The following is a 19,643-nucleotide window of genomic DNA, read 5'->3' on the forward strand; positions in this document are numbered from 1 at the left end:
CATGTACCCAGAAATTCACAAAGATCAAGAGTGTAAGTGGAATAAGTGGAAAGGAACCATTGGAGTGCAGTGAGTGCAAGGTGGTGTGGAATAACTGAGTACAGGGATGTGACATCCGCTGAGACCCAGGAGAAGGATGAATGCCAGGGTGTGTGATTCAGATTGAGAAGTAAATGTTTAGTGTCCTGTATGTATGCCGGAATCTGGGGGATGAGTGGTTGGAGGAGCGAGTCTATCCAGGCACAAAGGTTTTCATTTAAAGAGCCGATGCCGGCAACAATGGGTCTACAAGGTGGGGGGAAACAAAGCTTGTGGATCTTGGGAAGAGAATGAAAAATGGGGATAATTGGGTATTCGACAATAAGAAAATCTGCTTCACGCGAAGTGAAAAAGCCCTTCTCCTTCCCAAGATCCACAAGCTCCACCAGCCGTTGTTTAAAAATGCTAGTAGGGTCTGATCTAAGGACACGGTATGTGTTCGGATCAGATAACATATCCAAATTAATTTGACGATAGAGTCCCTTGTCTAGTATGACAACGGCGCCCCCCTTGTCAGCCTGTCTGACAACAAAATCATCCGCCGTAGACAGGCTGTCAAGAGCAGCTTTTTCTGAGCGAGTAAGATTGTTGGCATGATGGCTCCTAGTGTGGGCCAAAGTTGTGAGATCACGCTCGACCGCCTCCTGGAACATGTCCAGAACGTGATCGCCATTGAACGTGTCAACCCATCCAAGAGAGGAGGTGACCTGAAACAAAAGCTTCTCAATCGAGAAGTCTTTTGGATTCTTAAATTATCAACACGAGTTCCCCTTGGTATGAACAAACGGCAGGATGTCATTTTACATTATTAAGTATTATTTTATTTATGTTACCGTTTATGTACTTCTTGACATCCTCACATGTTCCCCAGACGTCCATTAATAAATACTGATTCATTCGTACATTCATGTTATTTTCACATAGGACCTATCTGGTGATACACACCTAAGATGTTAATTAACATGTAGCTTCCCTACAGCCTATGCACATGATTGGCATATATCTTCCTAATATGAAACATAATATCTTATGTCTTTTTACTTATTTATTATTATTTCTTCTCCCATCTCTCTACATATTGGTCATTTGTTGTTCCCAGACATTTTCCTTTTATGTAGTCACTAATTATATCTGTATTTATCCATCGCTTTTGATACTTGAAGTATAGTTTGTATGCCTCTATTTACCTGTAAAGGGTTAATTCCTGCCGGTCACATGACCTGTGACCGGCTGTAATTGCCCCACTGCCTATTTAAGCCGACTTGTAACATGCATTTGTTGTATGACTAAGAGCGCTTGCAGCGCTTGAAACGCGTAACTTGTTCCTTCCTTGTCCTATGGATTAAACCCGATTTTATCTGCATTGAGCTGGATCCAATCTCTTTCGTTTCTCTCCTGCAGATTATACTGTATTGTATATATATCATCTGCTCAGCTCCTCCTGCTCTATAACATGATACCTGCAGATTGTACTGTATTGCATATATCATCTGCTCAACTCCTCCTGCTCTATAACATGTTACCTGCAGATTGGACTGTATGTATATTTCATCTGCTCAGCTCCTCCTGCTCTATAACATGATACCTGCAGATTGTACTGTATTGTATATGTCATCTGCTCAGCTCCTCCTGCTCTATAACATGATACCTGCAGATTGTACTGTATTGTATATATCATCTGCTCAGCTCCTCCTGCTCTATAACATGATACCTGCAGATTGTACTGTATTGTATATATCATCTGCCCAGCTCCTCCTGCTCTATAACATGTTACCTGCAGATTATACTGTATTGTATATATCATCTGCTCAGCTCCTCCTGCTCTATAACATGTTACCTGCAGATTATACTGTATTGTATATATCACCTGCTCCGCTCCTCCTGCTCTATAACATGTTACCTGCAGATTGTACTGTATTGTATATATAATCTGCTCAGCTCCTCCTGCTCTATAACCTGATACCTGCAGATTGTACTGTATTGTATATATCATCTGCTCAGCTCCTCCTGCTCTATAACATGTTACCTGCAGATTATACTGTATTGTATATATCATCTGCTCAGCTCCTCCTGCTCTATAACATGTTACCTGCAGATTATACTGTATTGTATATATCATCTGCTCAGCTCCTCCTGCTCTATAACATGTTACCTGCAGACTATACTGTATTGTATATATCATCTGCTCAGTTCCTCCTGCTCTATAACTTGATACCTGCAGATTGTACTGTATTGTATATATCATCTGCTCAGCTCCTCCAGCTCTATAACATGTTACCTGCAGATTATACTGTATTGTATATCATCTGCTCAGCTCCTCCTGCTCTATATTGTGTTACCTGCAGATTGTACTGTATTGTATATATCATCTGCTCAGCTCCTCCTGCTCTATACCATGTTACCTGCAGATTGTACTGTATTGTATATATCATCTGCTCAGCTCCTCCTGCTCTATAACATGATACCTGCAGATTGTACTGTATTGTATATATCACCTGCTCAGCTCCTCCTGCTCTATAACATGTTACCTGCAGATTATACTGTATTGTATATATCATCTGCTCAGCTCCTCCTGCTCTATAACATGATACCTACAGATTGTATTGTATATATCATCTGCTCAGCTCCTCTTGCTCTATAACATGATACCTGCAGATTGTATTGTATTGTACATATCAGCTGCTCAGCTCCTCCTGCTCTATAACATGATACCTGCAGATTGTACTGTATTGTATATATCATCTGCCCAGCTCTTCCTGCTCTATAACATGATACCTGCAGATTGTACTGTATTGTATATATCATCTGCTCAGCTCCTCCTGCTCTATAACATGATACCTGCAGATTGTACTGTATTGTATATATCATCTGCTCAGCTCCCCCTGCTCTATAACATGATACCTGCAGATTGTACTGTATGTATATGTCATCTGCTCAGCTCCTCCTGCTCTATAACATGATACCTGCAGATTGTATTGTATTGTATATATCAGCTGCTCAGCTCCTCCTGCTCTATAACATGATACCTGCAGATTGTACTGTATTGTATATATCATCTGCCCAGCTCCTCCTGCTCTATAACATGTTACCTGCAGATTATACTGTATTGTATATATCACCTGCTCAGCTCCTCCTGCTCTATAACATGTTACCTGCAGATTATACTGTATTGTATATATCACCTGCTCAGCTCCTCCTGCTCTATAACATGTTACCTGCAGATTATACTGTATTGTATATATCATCTGCTCAGCTCCTCCTGCTCTATAACATGTTACCTGCAGATTGTACTGTATTGTATATATATCATCTGCTCAGCTCCTCCTGCTCTATAACATGATACCTGCAGATTGTACTGTATTGCATATATCATCTGCTCAACTCCTCCTGCTCTATAACATGTTACCTGCAGATTGGACTGTATGTATATTTCATCTGCTCAGCTCCTCCTGCTCTATAACATGATACCTGCAGATTGTACTGTATTGTATATGTCATCTGCTCAGCTCCTCCTGCTCTATAACATGATACCTGCAGATTGTACTGTATTGTATATATCATCTGCTCAGCTCCTCCTGCTCTATAACATGATACCTGCAGATTGTACTGTATTGTATATATCATCTGCCCAGCTCCTCCTGCTCTATAACATGTTACCTGCAGATTATACTGTATTATATATATCATCTGCTCAGCTCCTCCTGCTCTATAACATGTTACCTGCAGATTATACTGTATTGTATATATCATCTGCTCAGCTCCTCCTGCTCTATAACATGTTACCTGCAGATTATACTGTATTGTATATATCATCTGCTCAGCTCCTCCTGCTCTATAACATGTTACCTGCAGACTATACTGTATTGTATATATCATCTGCTCAGTTCCTCCTGCTCTATAACTTGATACCTGCAGATTGTACTGTATTGTATATATCATCTGCTCAGCTCCTCCAGCTCTATAACATGTTACCTGCAGATTATACTGTATTGTATATCATCTGCTCAGCTCCTCCTGCTCTATATTGTGTTACCTGCAGATTGTACTGTATTGTATATATCATCTGCTCAGCTCCTCCTGCTCTATACCATGTTACCTGCAGATTGTACTGTATTGTATATATCATCTGCTCAGCTCCTCCTGCTCTATAACATGATACCTGCTGATTGTACTGTATTGTATATATCACCTGCTCAGCTCCTCCTGCTCTATAACATGTTACCTGCAGATTATACTGTATTGTATATATCATCTGCTCAGCTCCTCCTGCTCTATAACATGATACCTACAGATTGTATTGTATTGTATATATCATCTGCTCAGCTCCTCTTGCTCTATAACATGATACCTGCAGATTGTATTGTATTGTACATATCAGCTGCTCAGCTCCTCCTGCTCTATAACATGATACCTGCAGATTGTACTGTATTGTATATATCATCTGCCCAGCTCTTCCTGCTCTATAACATGATACCTGCAGATTGTACTGTATTGTATATATCATCTGCTCAGCTCCTCCTGCTCTATAACATGATACCTGCAGATTGTACTGTATTGTATATATCATCTGCTCAGCTCCCCCTGCTCTATAACATGATACCTGCAGATTGTACTGTATGTATATGTCATCTGCTCAGCTCCTCCTGCTCTATAACATGATACCTGCAGATTGTATTGTATTGTATATATCAGCTGCTCAGCTCCTCCTGCTCTATAACATGATACCTGCAGATTGTACTGTATTGTATATATCATCTGCCCAGCTCCTCCTGCTCTATAACATGTTACCTGCAGATTATACTGTATTGTATATATCACCTGCTCAGCTCCTCCTGCTCTATAACATGTTACCTGCAGATTATACTGTATTGTATATATCACCTGCTCAGCTCCTCCTGCTCTATAACATGTTACCTGCAGATTATACTGTATTGTATATATCATCTGCTCAGCTCCTCCTGCTCTATAACATGTTACCTGCAGATTGTACTGTATTGTATATATATCATCTGCTCAGCTCCTCCTGCTCTATAACATGATATCTGCAGATTGTACTGTATTGCATATATCATCTGCTCAACTCCTCCTGCTCTATAACATGTTACCTGCAGATTGGACTGTATGTATATTTCATCTGCTCAGCTCCTCCTGCTCTATAACATGATACCTGCAGATTGTACTGTATTGTATATGTCATCTGCTCAGCTCCTCCTGCTCTATAACATGATACCTGCAGATTGTACTGTATTGTATATATCATCTGCTCAGCTCCTCCTGCTCTATAACATGATACCTGCAGATTGTACTGTATTGTATATATCATCTGCCCAGCTCCTCCTGCTCTATAACATGTTACCTGCAGATTATACTGTATTGTATATATCATCTGCTCAGCTCCTCCTGCTCTATAACATGTTACCTGCAGATTATACTGTATTGTATATATCACCTGCTCCGCTCCTCCTGCTCTATAACATGTTACCTGCAGATTGTACTGTATTGTATATATAATCTGCTCAGCTCCTCCTGCTCTATAACCTGATACCTGCAGATTGTACTGTATTGTATATATCATCTGCTCAGCTCCTCCTGCTCTATAACATGTTACCTGCAGATTATACTGTATTGTATATATCATCTGCTCAGCTCCTCCTGCTCTATAACATGTTACCTGCAGATTATACTGTATTGTATATATCATCTGCTCAGCTCCTCCTGCTCTATAACATGTTACCTGCAGACTATACTGTATTGTATATATCATCTGCTCAGTTCCTCCTGCTCTATAACTTGATACCTGCAGATTGTACTGTATTGTATATATCATCTGCTCAGCTCCTCCAGCTCTATAACATGTTACCTGCAGATTATACTGTATTGTATATCATCTGCTCAGCTCCTCCTGCTCTATATTGTGTTACCTGCAGATTGTACTGTATTGTATATATCATCTGCTCAGCTCCTCCTGCTCTATACCATGTTACCTGCAGATTGTACTGTATTGTATATATCATCTGCTCAGCTCCTCCTGCTCTATAACATGATACCTGCAGATTGTACTGTATTGTATATATCACCTGCTCAGCTCCTCCTGCTCTATAACATGTTACCTGCAGATTATACTGTATTGTATATATCATCTGCTCAGCTCCTCCTGCTCTATAACATGATACCTACAGATTGTATTGTATTGTATATATCATCTGCTCAGCTCCTCTTGCTCTATAACATGATACCTGCAGATTGTATTGTATTGTACATATCAGCTGCTCAGCTCCTCCTGCTCTATAACATGATACCTGCAGATTGTACTGTATTGTATATATCATCTGCCCAGCTCTTCCTGCTCTATAACATGATACCTGCAGATTGTACTGTATTGTATATATCATCTGCTCAGCTCCTCCTGCTCTATAACATGATACCTGCAGATTGTACTGTATTGTATATATCATCTGCTCAGCTCCCCCTGCTCTATAACATGATACCTGCAGATTGTACTGTATGTATATGTCATCTGCTCAGCTCCTCCTGCTCTATAACATGATACCTGCAGATTGTATTGTATTGTATATATCAGCTGCTCAGCTCCTCCTGCTCTATAACATGATACCTGCAGATTGTACTGTATTGCATATATCATCTGCTCAACTCCTCCTGCTCTATAACATGTTACCTGCAGATTGGACTGTATGTATATTTCATCTGCTCAGCTCCTCCTGCTCTATAACATGATACCTGCAGATTGTACTGTATTGTATATGTCATCTGCTCAGCTCCTCCTGCTCTATAACATGATACCTGCAGATTGTACTGTATTGTATATATCATCTGCTCAGCTCCTCCTGCTCTATAACATGATACCTGCAGATTGTACTGTATTGTATATATCATCTGCCCAGCTCCTCCTGCTCTATAACATGTTACCTGCAGATTATACTGTATTGTATATATCATCTGCTCAGCTCCTCCTGCTCTATAACATGTTACCTGCAGATTATACTGTATTGTATATATCATCTGCTCAGCTCCTCCTGCTCTATAACATGTTACCTGCAGATTATACTGTATTGTATATATCATCTGCTCAGCTCCTCCTGCTCTATAACATGTTACCTGCAGACTATACTGTATTGTATATATCATCTGCTCAGTTCCTCCTGCTCTATAACTTGATACCTGCAGATTGTACTGTATTGTATATATCATCTGCTCAGCTCCTCCAGCTCTATAACATGTTACCTGCAGATTATACTGTATTGTATATCATCTGCTCAGCTCCTCCTGCTCTATATTGTGTTACCTGCAGATTGTACTGTATTGTATATATCATCTGCTCAGCTCCTCCTGCTCTATACCATGTTACCTGCAGATTGTACTGTATTGTATATATCATCTGCTCAGCTCCTCCTGCTCTATAACATGATACCTGCAGATTGTACTGTATTGTATATATCACCTGCTCAGCTCCTCCTGCTCTATAACATGTTACCTGCAGATTATACTGTATTGTATATATCATCTGCTCAGCTCCTCCTGCTCTATAACATGATACCTACAGATTGTATTGTATTGTATATATCATCTGCTCAGCTCCTCTTGCTCTATAACATGATACCTGCAGATTGTATTGTATTGTACATATCAGCTGCTCAGCTCCTCCTGCTCTATAACATGATACCTGCAGATTGTACTGTATTGTATATATCATCTGCCCAGCTCTTCCTGCTCTATAACATGATACCTGCAGATTGTACTGTATTGTATATATCATCTGCTCAGCTCCTCCTGCTCTATAACATGATACCTGCAGATTGTACTGTATTGTATATATCATCTGCTCAGCTCCCCCTGCTCTATAACATGATACCTGCAGATTGTACTGTATGTATATGTCATCTGCTCAGCTCCTCCTGCTCTATAACATGATACCTGCAGATTGTATTGTATTGTATATATCAGCTGCTCAGCTCCTCCTGCTCTATAACATGATACCTGCAGATTGTACTGTATTGTATATATCATCTGCCCAGCTCCTCCTGCTCTATAACATGTTACCTGCAGATTATACTGTATTGTATATATCACCTGCTCAGCTCCTCCTGCTCTATAACATGTTACCTGCAGATTATACTGTATTGTATATATCACCTGCTCAGCTCCTCCTGCTCTATAACATGTTACCTGCAGATTATACTGTATTGTATATATCATCTGCTCAGCTCCTCCTGCTCTATAACATGTTACCTGCAGATTGTACTGTATTGTATATATATCATCTGCTCAGCTCCTCCTGCTCTATAACATGATACCTGCAGATTGTACTGTATTGCATATATCATCTGCTCAACTCCTCCTGCTCTATAACATGTTACCTGCAGATTGGACTGTATGTATATTTCATCTGCTCAGCTCCTCCTGCTCTATAACATGATACCTGCAGATTGTACTGTATTGTATATGTCATCTGCTCAGCTCCTCCTGCTCTATAACATGATACCTGCAGATTGTACTGTATTGTATATATCATCTGCTCAGCTCCTCCTGCTCTATAACATGATACCTGCAGATTGTACTGTATTGTATATATCATCTGCCCAGCTCCTCCTGCTCTATAACATGTTACCTGCAGATTATACTGTATTGTATATATCATCTGCTCAGCTCCTCCTGCTCTATAACATGTTACCTGCAGATTATACTGTATTGTATATATCACCTGCTCCGCTCCTCCTGCTCTATAACATGTTACCTGCAGATTGTACTGTATTGTATATATAATCTGCTCAGCTCCTCCTGCTCTATAACCTGATACCTGCAGATTGTACTGTATTGTATATATCATCTGCTCAGCTCCTCCTGCTCTATAACATGTTACCTGCAGATTATACTGTATTGTATATATCATCTGCTCAGCTCCTCCTGCTCTATAACATGTTACCTGCAGATTATACTGTATTGTATATATCATCTGCTCAGCTCCTCCTGCTCTATAACATGTTACCTGCAGACTATACTGTATTGTATATATCATCTGCTCAGTTCCTCCTGCTCTATAACTTGATACCTGCAGATTGTACTGTATTGTATATATCATCTGCTCAGCTCCTCCAGCTCTATAACATGTTACCTGCAGATTATACTGTATTGTATATCATCTGCTCAGCTCCTCCTGCTCTATATTGTGTTACCTGCAGATTGTACTGTATTGTATATATCATCTGCTCAGCTCCTCCTGCTCTATACCATGTTACCTGCAGATTGTACTGTATTGTATATATCATCTGCTCAGCTCCTCCTGCTCTATAACATGATACCTGCAGATTGTACTGTATTGTATATATCACCTGCTCAGCTCCTCCTGCTCTATAACATGTTACCTGCAGATTATACTGTATTGTATATATCATCTGCTCAGCTCCTCCTGCTCTATAACATGATACCTACAGATTGTATTGTATTGTATATATCATCTGCTCAGCTCCTCTTGCTCTATAACATGATACCTGCAGATTGTATTGTATTGTACATATCAGCTGCTCAGCTCCTCCTGCTCTATAACATGATACCTGCAGATTGTACTGTATTGTATATATCATCTGCCCAGCTCTTCCTGCTCTATAACATGATACCTGCAGATTGTACTGTATTGTATATATCATCTGCTCAGCTCCTCCTGCTCTATAACATGATACCTGCAGATTATACTGTATTGTATATATCATCTGCTCAGCTCCCCCTGCTCTATAACATGATACCTGCAGATTGTACTGTATGTATATGTCATCTGCTCAGCTCCTCCTGCTCTATAACATGATACCTGCAGATTGTATTGTATTGTATATATCAGCTGCTCAGCTCCTCCTGCTCTATAACATGATACCTGCAGATTGTACTGTATTGTATATATCATCTGCCCAGCTCCTCCTGCTCTATAACATGTTACCTGCAGATTATACTGTATTGTATATATCACCTGCTCAGCTCCTCCTGCTCTATAACATGTTACCTGCAGATTATACTGTATTGTATATATCACCTGCTCAGCTCCTCCTGCTCTATAACATGTTACCTGCAGATTATACTGTATTGTATATATCATCTGCTCAGCTCCTCCTGCTCTATAACATGTTACCTGCAGATTGTACTGTATTGTATATATCATCTGCTCAGCTCCTCCTGCTCTATATCATGTTACCTGCAGATTGTACTGTATTGTATATATCATCTGCTCAGCTCCTCCTGCTCTATAACATGTTACCTGCAGATTGTACTGTATTGTATATATAATCTGCTCAGCTCCTCCTGCTCTATAACCTGATACCTGCAGATTGTACTGTATTGTATATATCATCTGCTCAGCTCCTCCTGCTCTATAACATGTTACCTGCAGATTATACTGTATTGTATATATCATCTGCTCAGCTCCTCCTGCTCTATAACATGTTACCTGCAGATTATACTGTATTGTATATATCATCTGCTCAGCTCCTCCTGCTCTATAACATGTTACCTGCAGATTATACTGTATTGTATATATCATCTGCTCAGCTCCTCCTGCTCTATAACTTGATACCTGCAGATTGTACTGTATTGTATATATCATCTGCTCAGCTCCTCCAGCTCTATAACATGTTACCTGCAGATTATACTGTATTGTATATATATCATCTGCTCAGCTCCTCCTGCTCTATATCGTGTTACCTGCAGATTGTACTGTATTGTATATATCACCTGCTCAGCTCCTCCTGCTCTATAACATGTTACCTGCAGATTATACTGTATTGTATATATCATCTGCTCAGCTCCTCCTGCTCTATAACATGATACCTGCAGATTATACTGTATTGTATATATAATCTGCTCAGCTCCTCCTGCTCTATAACATGATACCTGCAGATTGTACTGTATTGTATATATCATCTGCTCAGCTCCTCCTGCTCTATAACATGATACCTGCAGATTATACTGTATTGTATATATCATCTGCTCAGCTCCTCCTGCTCTATAACATGATACCTGTCGATTGTACTGTATTGTATATATCATCTGCTCAGCTCCTCCTGCTCTATAACATGATACCTGCAGATTGTACTGTATTGTATATATCATCTGCTCAGCTCCTCCTGCTCTATAACATGATACATGCAGATTGTACTGTATTGTATATATCATCTGCTCAGCTCCTCTTGCTCTATAACATGATACCTGCAGATTGTACTGTATTGTATATATCATCTGCTCAGCTCCTCCTGCTCTATAACATGATACCTGCAGATTGTACTGTATTGTATATATATCATCTGCTCAGCTCTTCCTGCTCTATAACATGATACCTGCAGATTGTACTGTATTGTATATATCATCTGCTCAGCTCCTCCTGCTCTATAACATGAAACCTGCAGATTGTACTGTATTGTATATATCATCTGCTCAGCTCCTCCTGCTCTATAACATGTTACCTGCAGATTGTACTGTATTGTATATATCATCTGCTCAGCTCCTCCTGCTCTATAACATGATACCTGCAGATTGTACTGTATTGTATATATCATCTGCTCAGCTCCTCCTGCCCAATAACATGATACCTGCAGATTGTACTGTATTGTATATATATCATCTGCTCAGCTCCTCCTGCTCTATAACATGATACCTGCAGATTGTACTGTATTATATATATCATCTGCTCAGCTCCTCCTGCTCTATAACATGATACCTGCAGATTGTACTGTATTGTATATATCATCTGCTCAGCTCCTCCTGCTCTATAACATGAAACCTGCAGATTGTACTGTATTGTATATATCATCTGCTCAGCTCCTCCTGCTCTATAACATGTTACCTGCAGATTGTACTGTTTTGTATATATTATCTGCTCAGCTCCTCCTGCTCTATAACATGTTACCTGCAGATTGTACTGTATTGTATATATCATCTGCTCAGCTCCTCCTGCTCTATAACCTGATACCTGCAGATTGTACTGTATTGTATATATATCATCTGCTCAGCTCCTCCTGCTCTATAACATGATACCTGCAGATTGTACTGTATTGTATATATCATCTGCTCAGCTCCTCCTGCTCTATAATATTGTTATATTATGGAATTGGTTATATAGATGCAGCGATTTCCTACTAAGTAATGACACAGAAGTTTTGTGGTTTTCCTCTTGTCCTTGATAATCACAGCCCGGCGCCCGCACACTGCTCAGTCATTTGTCTATGTTCTTTACAGCAGAAAATTCTAAAGCATTAGATATACTGTGTGACATGTGACTTGTACAATGTGGCAGTAGTAAGATATTATACAGTGATAAACTTTTTCTGGCTTCTGAGTATTTGTAGGATATTTTGTTTAGGATGGTGAAATTGTTCAAATCAAAACATAAAAGTTTAAATAAATATGGAAAAATGAGCAACATCCGGGTGTAGAATACAAACAGTAAAGCTGAATGAAAACAAAGTATTTAGTCAACAAACACTGCAAACTCTGAGAACTAAGCAAATATATCCGTGTGATTCACTATAGAGAGGTGGTGTGTGTTTATAGGGTTAAAGATAATGGATAGATATGAGATAGATAGATATGAGATAGATAGATATGAGATAGATAGATATGAGATATATAGATAGATAGAGATAGATAGGAGATAGATAGATATGAGATAGATAGATATGAGATAGATAGATAGATATGAGATAGATATGAGATAGATAGATAGATAGATAGATAGATAGGAGATAGATAGATAGGAGATAGATAGATAGATAGATAGATAGATATGAGATAGATAGATAGATAGATATGTAGAGGGTAGGCAGCACAACCACGTATTCTAGAAGTCTTGGGGTGCAGGCAAGGATAGCAGTCCCAATCGCAGACAGCTCAGATAATCCAAGATGCAGAAAATGTAGCAGCACACCCAGTAGTAAAGTGCAAAAATTGGGATTTATTGACCCATATCAAATGCGACGTTTCGACGGCATCCCGCCATCTTTTTCAAGCATGCTTGAACGTCGCATTTGATATGGGTCAATAAATCCCAATTTTTGCACTTTACTACTGGGTGTGCTGCTACATTTTCTGCATCTTAGATAGATAGATAGATAGATAGATATGAGATAGATAGATAGATAGATAGATATGAGATAGATAGATAGATAGATAGATAAATATGAGATAGATAGATAGATAGATAGATAGATATGAGATAGATAGATATGAGATAGATAGATATGAGATAGATAGATATGAGATAGATATGGGATAGATATGAGATAGATAGTTATGAGATAGATAGATAGATATGAGATAGATAGATATGAGATAGATAGAGATAGAGAGATAGATATGAGAGAGATAGATATGAGATAGATAGATATGGGATAGATATGAGATAGTTATGAGATAGATAGATAGATATGAGATAAATAGATAGATAGATAGATAGTTATGAGATAGATAGATAGATATGAGATAAATAGATAGATAGATAGATAGATAGATATGAGATAGATAGATATGAGATAGATAGATATGAGATAAATAGATAGATAGATAGATAGATATGAGATAGATAGATATGAGATAGATAGATAGATATGAGATAGATATGAGATAGATAGATATGAGATAGATAGATATTAGATAGATAGATAGATAGATATGAGATAGATAGATAGATAGATATGAGATAGATAGATAGATAGATATGAGATAGATAGATATGAGATAGATAGAGATAGAGAGATAAATATGAGAGAGATAGATATGAGATAGATATGAGATAGATATGAGATAGATAGATATTAGATAGATAGATAGATAGATAGATAGATATGAGATAGATAGATAGATATGAGATAGATAGATAGATATGAGATAGATAGATATGAGATAGATAGAGATAGAGAGATAGATATGAGAGAGATAGATATGAGATAGATATGAGATAGATATGAGATAGATAGATATGAGATATATAGATAGATATGAGATAGATAGATAGTTATGAGATAGATAGATAGATATGAGATAAATAGATAGATAGATAGATATGAGATAGATAGATATGAGATAGATAGATAGATATGAGATAGATATGAGATAGATAGATATGAGATAGATAGATATTAGATAGATAGATAGATAGATAGATATGAGATAGATAGATATGAGATAGATAGATAGATATGAGATAGATATATATGAGATAGATATGACATAGATAGATATGTGATAGATAGATAGATAGATAGATATGAGATAGATAGATATGAGATAGATAGATATGAGATAGATAGATATGAGATAGATATGGGATAGATATGAGATAGATAGTTATGAGATATATAGATAGATATGAGATAGAGATAGAGAGATAGATATGAGAGAGATAGATATGAGATAGATAGATAGATATGAGATAGTTATGAGATAGATAGATAGATATGAGATAAATAGATAGATAGATAGATAGATAGTTATGAGATAGATAGATAGATATGAGATACATAGATAGATAGATAGATATGAGATAGATAGATATGAGATAGATAGATAGATATGAGATAGATATGAGATAGATAGATATGAGATAGATAGATATTAGATAGATAGATAGATAGATATGAGATAGATAGATAGATATGAGATAGATAGATAGATATGAGATAGATATATATGAGATAGATATGACATAGATAGATATGTGATAGATAGATAGATAGATAGATAGATATGAGATAGATAGATAGATAGATAGATAGGAGATAGATAGATAGGAGATAGATAGATATGAGATAGATAGATAGATAGATAGATAGATACATATGAGATAGATAGATATGAGATGATGATAGATAGGTAGATATGAGATAGATAGATACGAGATAGATAGATATGAGAGAGATAGATAGATAGATAGATATGAGATAGATAGATATGAGATAGATAGATATGAGAGATAGATAGATATGAGATAGATATATAGATATGAGAGAGATGGATAGATATGAGATAGATAGATAGATATGAGATAGATAGATAAATAGATATGAGATAGATAGATATGAGATAGATAGATATGAGATAGATAAATATGAGATTGATAGATATGAGATAGAGAGATAGATGAGATAGATATGAGATAGATATGAGATAGATAGATATGAGATAGATAGATAGATATGAGATAGATAGATAGATATGAGATAGATAGATATGAGATAGATAGATAGATATGAGATAGATATGAGATAGATATGAGATAGATATGAGATAGATATGAGATAGATAGATATGAGATAGATAGATAGATAGATATGAGATAGATAGATATGAGATAGATAGATATGAGATAGATAGATAGATATGATATAGATAAATATGAGATAGATAGATAGATAGATAGATATGAGATAGATAGATAGATAGATATGAGATGATAGATAGATAGAAGAATAAATAACTGATGTGTTGTGATCTTACATATTTTCGATGCTGATATCTGTATATTTGTATATAGTGCAGAGATCATTGAAGACCCTTGGGATCTTGGGGACTCCCCACAACGTCAGCATCTTGTAAACCCCCTTGAAGACTTTGTATCCCCCAATAATAAAGAGGATGAAGAGTCTGAAGATCAATTCTGGGATTTATTAGTAAAAGAAACAGCAAAGCCAAACAGATCCACGAGCGCAAACAAAGAGCCGCTCAACATAACCAAATCCACATCACATAGAAAGAGTGGGAACCATCATGTGACCAAGGAAGGAGGAGGAAACACAACATCTCTGAAGGGGAATCGCTTTAATGCTGAGCCCAAGTGGAGTATGGAGGAGGATTATATCCTGGTGTCGTCCCCCCATCTTACTGTGAGTTCCTCTGGACAGGTTTTGATAAATCTCTCCCCAATATGTTTTTCGCCGGAGTAACCCTTTAACAATTTTTTTTATTATTTTTCTCATAGGCACATAATACAAGTAAAATTAGTCATTATAGAAAACCCATAGGTACAGTAAGGCGGGAAATGGTTGTCATGACAACACTAGTGGACAATACAAGGAATATAAATTCTGTTGGCATAGCAACACATAAAGGATAAGGGCACGGCACCTTTCCAGGGCTCAAGTCCTGCAGGAACGTGTGGGAACTGAGTTCCTGCACTTTTTCCACAGCAGGAACACCGTTCCCATTAGCGGAAGTCCTGCAGGACCAGCTCTTAAAGGGGTACTCCGGTGGAAAACTTTTTTTTTTTTTAAATCATCTGGTGCCAGAAAGTTAAACAGATTTGTAAATTTCTTCTATTAAAAAATCTTAATCCTTCCAGTACTTATTAGCTACTGAATACTACAGAGTAAATTATTTTCTTTTTGGAACACAGAGCTCTCTGTTGACATCACGAGCACAGTGCTCTCTGCTGACATCTCTGTCCATTTTAAGAACTGTCCAGAGTTGGAGAAAATCCCCATAGAAAACATATGCTGCTCTGGACAGTTCCTAAAATGGACAGAGATGTCAGCAGAGAGCACTGTGGTCATGATGTCAGCAGAGAGCTCTGTGTTCCTCTGTAGTATTTAGCAGCTAATAAGTACTGGAAGGATTAAGATTATTTAAAAGAAGTAATTTACAAATCTGTTTAACTTTCTGCCACCAGTTGATTTAAAAAAAAAAAAAAAAAAAAGTTTTCCACCGAAGTACCTCTTTAATCCTTTCAGTACTTATGAGCTGCTGAAGTTACTCCACTCCACTGAAGGTACTCCGCTGCTCAGCATTTGAAACAAACTGTCTGGAGTCGGCACTGGGAGCTCGAGATGTCAAAGCCCCGCCCCATCATGACATCACGCCCCGCCCCCTCAATGCAAGTCTATGGGAGGGGGCGTGACGGCTGTCACGCCCCCTCCCATAGACTTGCATTGAGGGGGCAGGGCGTGACCAAATGAAGGGGCGGGGCTATGACGTCACAAGCTCCCGGCGCCGGCTCCAGGGTTTGGAACAGTTTGTTCCAAACGTTGATCAGTGGAGTACCCCTTTAAGGGGAAATCTTGGTTGAGTTCCCTCGTTGCGGTACCCAAGTCCTGACCCAAGAACCTCGGTTCTGTCTGTATCAGGTCCTAAGAGGGACAACAAGATGGACCAATAATAGTGATCATCTTGTGCCATGCAGGTCGAGTGCCGCCAACCCTACGACCAACTCCAGACGTTTCGGGGTCCGTTCTCATTGGTTGGTTATTTATGTCTATTTTATTTGTTTGTGTCTTCAGAGCTGCCCAATATCCATAAAAATTAAAGCCCGTAACCTACCTTGGCTGAAAGAAAGGTTTGTAGACGACATCATCCTGTTTCTGGACGGACGCCGTTTCAGCGATCAGGAGTGGAAAAGACTGGGCCATTTTATTCCACCATTTGGCTGGATGGAGTTAGAGTACTCAGGTAAGTGCCTGCCGGGGGGACGCAGCGTTTTCCATCTATACGACACTAACTAACAGATGAAAAAAATATATATTAAAAAATATATATATATATTTTTTACAATTTATAGGGGTCAGAATAAGGGGATTTTTTAAAAAAACTAGTAAAACTTAAAAACCTGCTACTTGTTAATCACACATGTGAGACGCATTTAGACTGTCCAGAACTGGGGCGGAGCTTGTGCCTCGTATGCAGATTCTGTACATGTCTTTCTTATGTGTCTGGCTCACAAATCCCTCTGTTTTGCTGCACACTCATTCTGACATCCACTGCTCAGAAAGGGGCATGTCCGAGGCAAGCACTGAGCCCGCCCTCACTCACCATGCATTCACTTCCTCCCTGAGTCTGCTGTGTTGTACTGTGTTGGGTCTCTTCATCCAATCACTGCAGGCTGCTCTGTAACCCCCTCCTCTCTCTTTTCATGCTGCAGTCTGATGGGACAGAAGTGAGCACAGAGGAGTGCTAGTCCAGCCCTCACTCACCATGCATTCACTTCCTTCCTGAGTCTGCTGTGCTGTGCTGGGTCTCCTTATCCAATCACTGCAGGCTTCTCTGCAACCCCCTCCTCTCTGTTTTCATGCTGCAGTCTGATAGGACAGGAGTGAACACAGAGCCGTTCTAGTCCTGCCCTCACTTCCTGGACTTTGTCCCGGCCTGTGCTTCAGCTGGGACAAAGATGATGCTGCAGCCGGACAGGATTATGTTCTGGATGGTATGGGGACCCCTAGTGGTCTTTTTTATAAGTCATGATTTCTATAAAAAGGAGATAACATTTTATTATGAAGTATATTAGAAAGGTTAATGTTTTTGCCAAGATGTACAACATATGACTATTTTGATTCTGACAGTGCCCTTTAACCCTTTCCTCTCTCTCCATTGTCCAGAGGTGCTGGAAACGGTGTCCGCACTACCTCATGTAGCCAATCAGCAGCTGCTCCTTGCAGAAAAGAGCGGGGAGACTCCAAATTGTGTTACCTGTGCCGTGGTAGGAAACGGGGGGATCCTCAACGGATCTCGAATGGGAAAAGAGATCGATTCACATGACTATGTTTTTCGGTAAATTACTGAATTTGAGGGCCTTGATTATTGTTTAACACCGCACACTTTACGGTAAACTTCACGTATTTATATGAAAGGGTTTCCTTCGTGAATTGAAATCTCTCTTATCGTGCATCTTTATTTTGTTCGAACAAAACGATGAACACACTAGCTAAGCTACCACCTTTTGACGCGTTTCGAGCACATACGCTGGAAGCGCTTTGAGATGCGGTAGCTTAGTTGATGTGTGTTAAATTTTTTGCAGCTTTTAGTTCAAGCAAATCGAGGAACGACGCACCAACTCAGCTTCTACTTATTGACGCAAGCGCTCGAAACGCGTGAAGATGTGGTAAGCTTAGTTGGTGTATTTTCCTTGTTTTAATAGAACTAAATAAAGCTTCAAAAAATTGAAATGCAGCAACTTGTGCAGTCAGCGTTCAGAGAGACCGAAACGATAAGTCTCATACTCCCCTAATACTTTTTGTGACGCAGAAGGGTCCTCACAGAAAAAAATATATATAGAGGCAGAATCGTCATGCCTAAAAAACAAAGCCAGCTGTTTCAAAACTACAACTCCCAGCATGCCAGGACAGCCAACGGTCTAAATCAAGTACCAGCCTAACAAGACGACCAAGTGCAGTGATCAAACACCACCCCCTCTCTCTGAATTGCAACAGATGGACCGAATAAATAAATAAATAAATAAATAAATAACTAAAAGCGGAGTACCATGTTACACTAGAACTCAATAAGTAATGCGTTTAATTCGAAGCGTGCTGCTTCGCACATACTACCGCCAGGTGGCGCCGCTTTGCCATAATTTGTGTAAAGTTGTGTAAAGCTAGCCACAGACATGGGATATAAACTGTCACTAACTTGGTCGCCTGTACGTTTGGGCGCTATCATTATAAATAAATAATTGTTATAAATAATAATTATTATTATTATAGTATTCATAACAACAGCAATAAAAATAATAATTATTACAATAATAATTGTTATTGTTATTATTAATTTAATAATAATCATTCTTAATTTTAGCATGATTGTTTATTTATTAATATTAATTAATTATTTAGGATTATTATTATTAA

At 38.6% G+C, this 19,643-nt stretch overlaps 1 protein-coding gene across 1 annotated transcript in view; it reads left to right on the top strand.

Annotated features, from left to right (window-relative positions):
• Positions 1-635: 635 nt before the first annotated feature.
• ST6GALNAC1 (ST6 N-acetylgalactosaminide alpha-2,6-sialyltransferase 1) overlaps positions 636-19,643 on the top strand; it is a 28,613-nt gene continuing 9,605 nt past the window's right edge. Inside the window, exons 1-4 of the mRNA XM_056550381.1 lie at positions 636-813; positions 15,571-15,914; positions 17,304-17,472; positions 18,396-18,567. Of these exons, the coding sequence (XP_056406356.1) occupies positions 636-813; positions 15,571-15,914; positions 17,304-17,472; positions 18,396-18,567 (863 nt within the window). The remainder of the gene's footprint in view (positions 814-15,570; positions 15,915-17,303; positions 17,473-18,395; positions 18,568-19,643) is intronic.

The sequence above is a fragment of the Hyla sarda genome, chromosome 13 (genome assembly GCF_029499605.1).
Source record: "Hyla sarda isolate aHylSar1 chromosome 13, aHylSar1.hap1, whole genome shotgun sequence".
NCBI lineage: Eukaryota > Metazoa > Chordata > Amphibia > Anura > Hylidae > Hyla > Hyla sarda.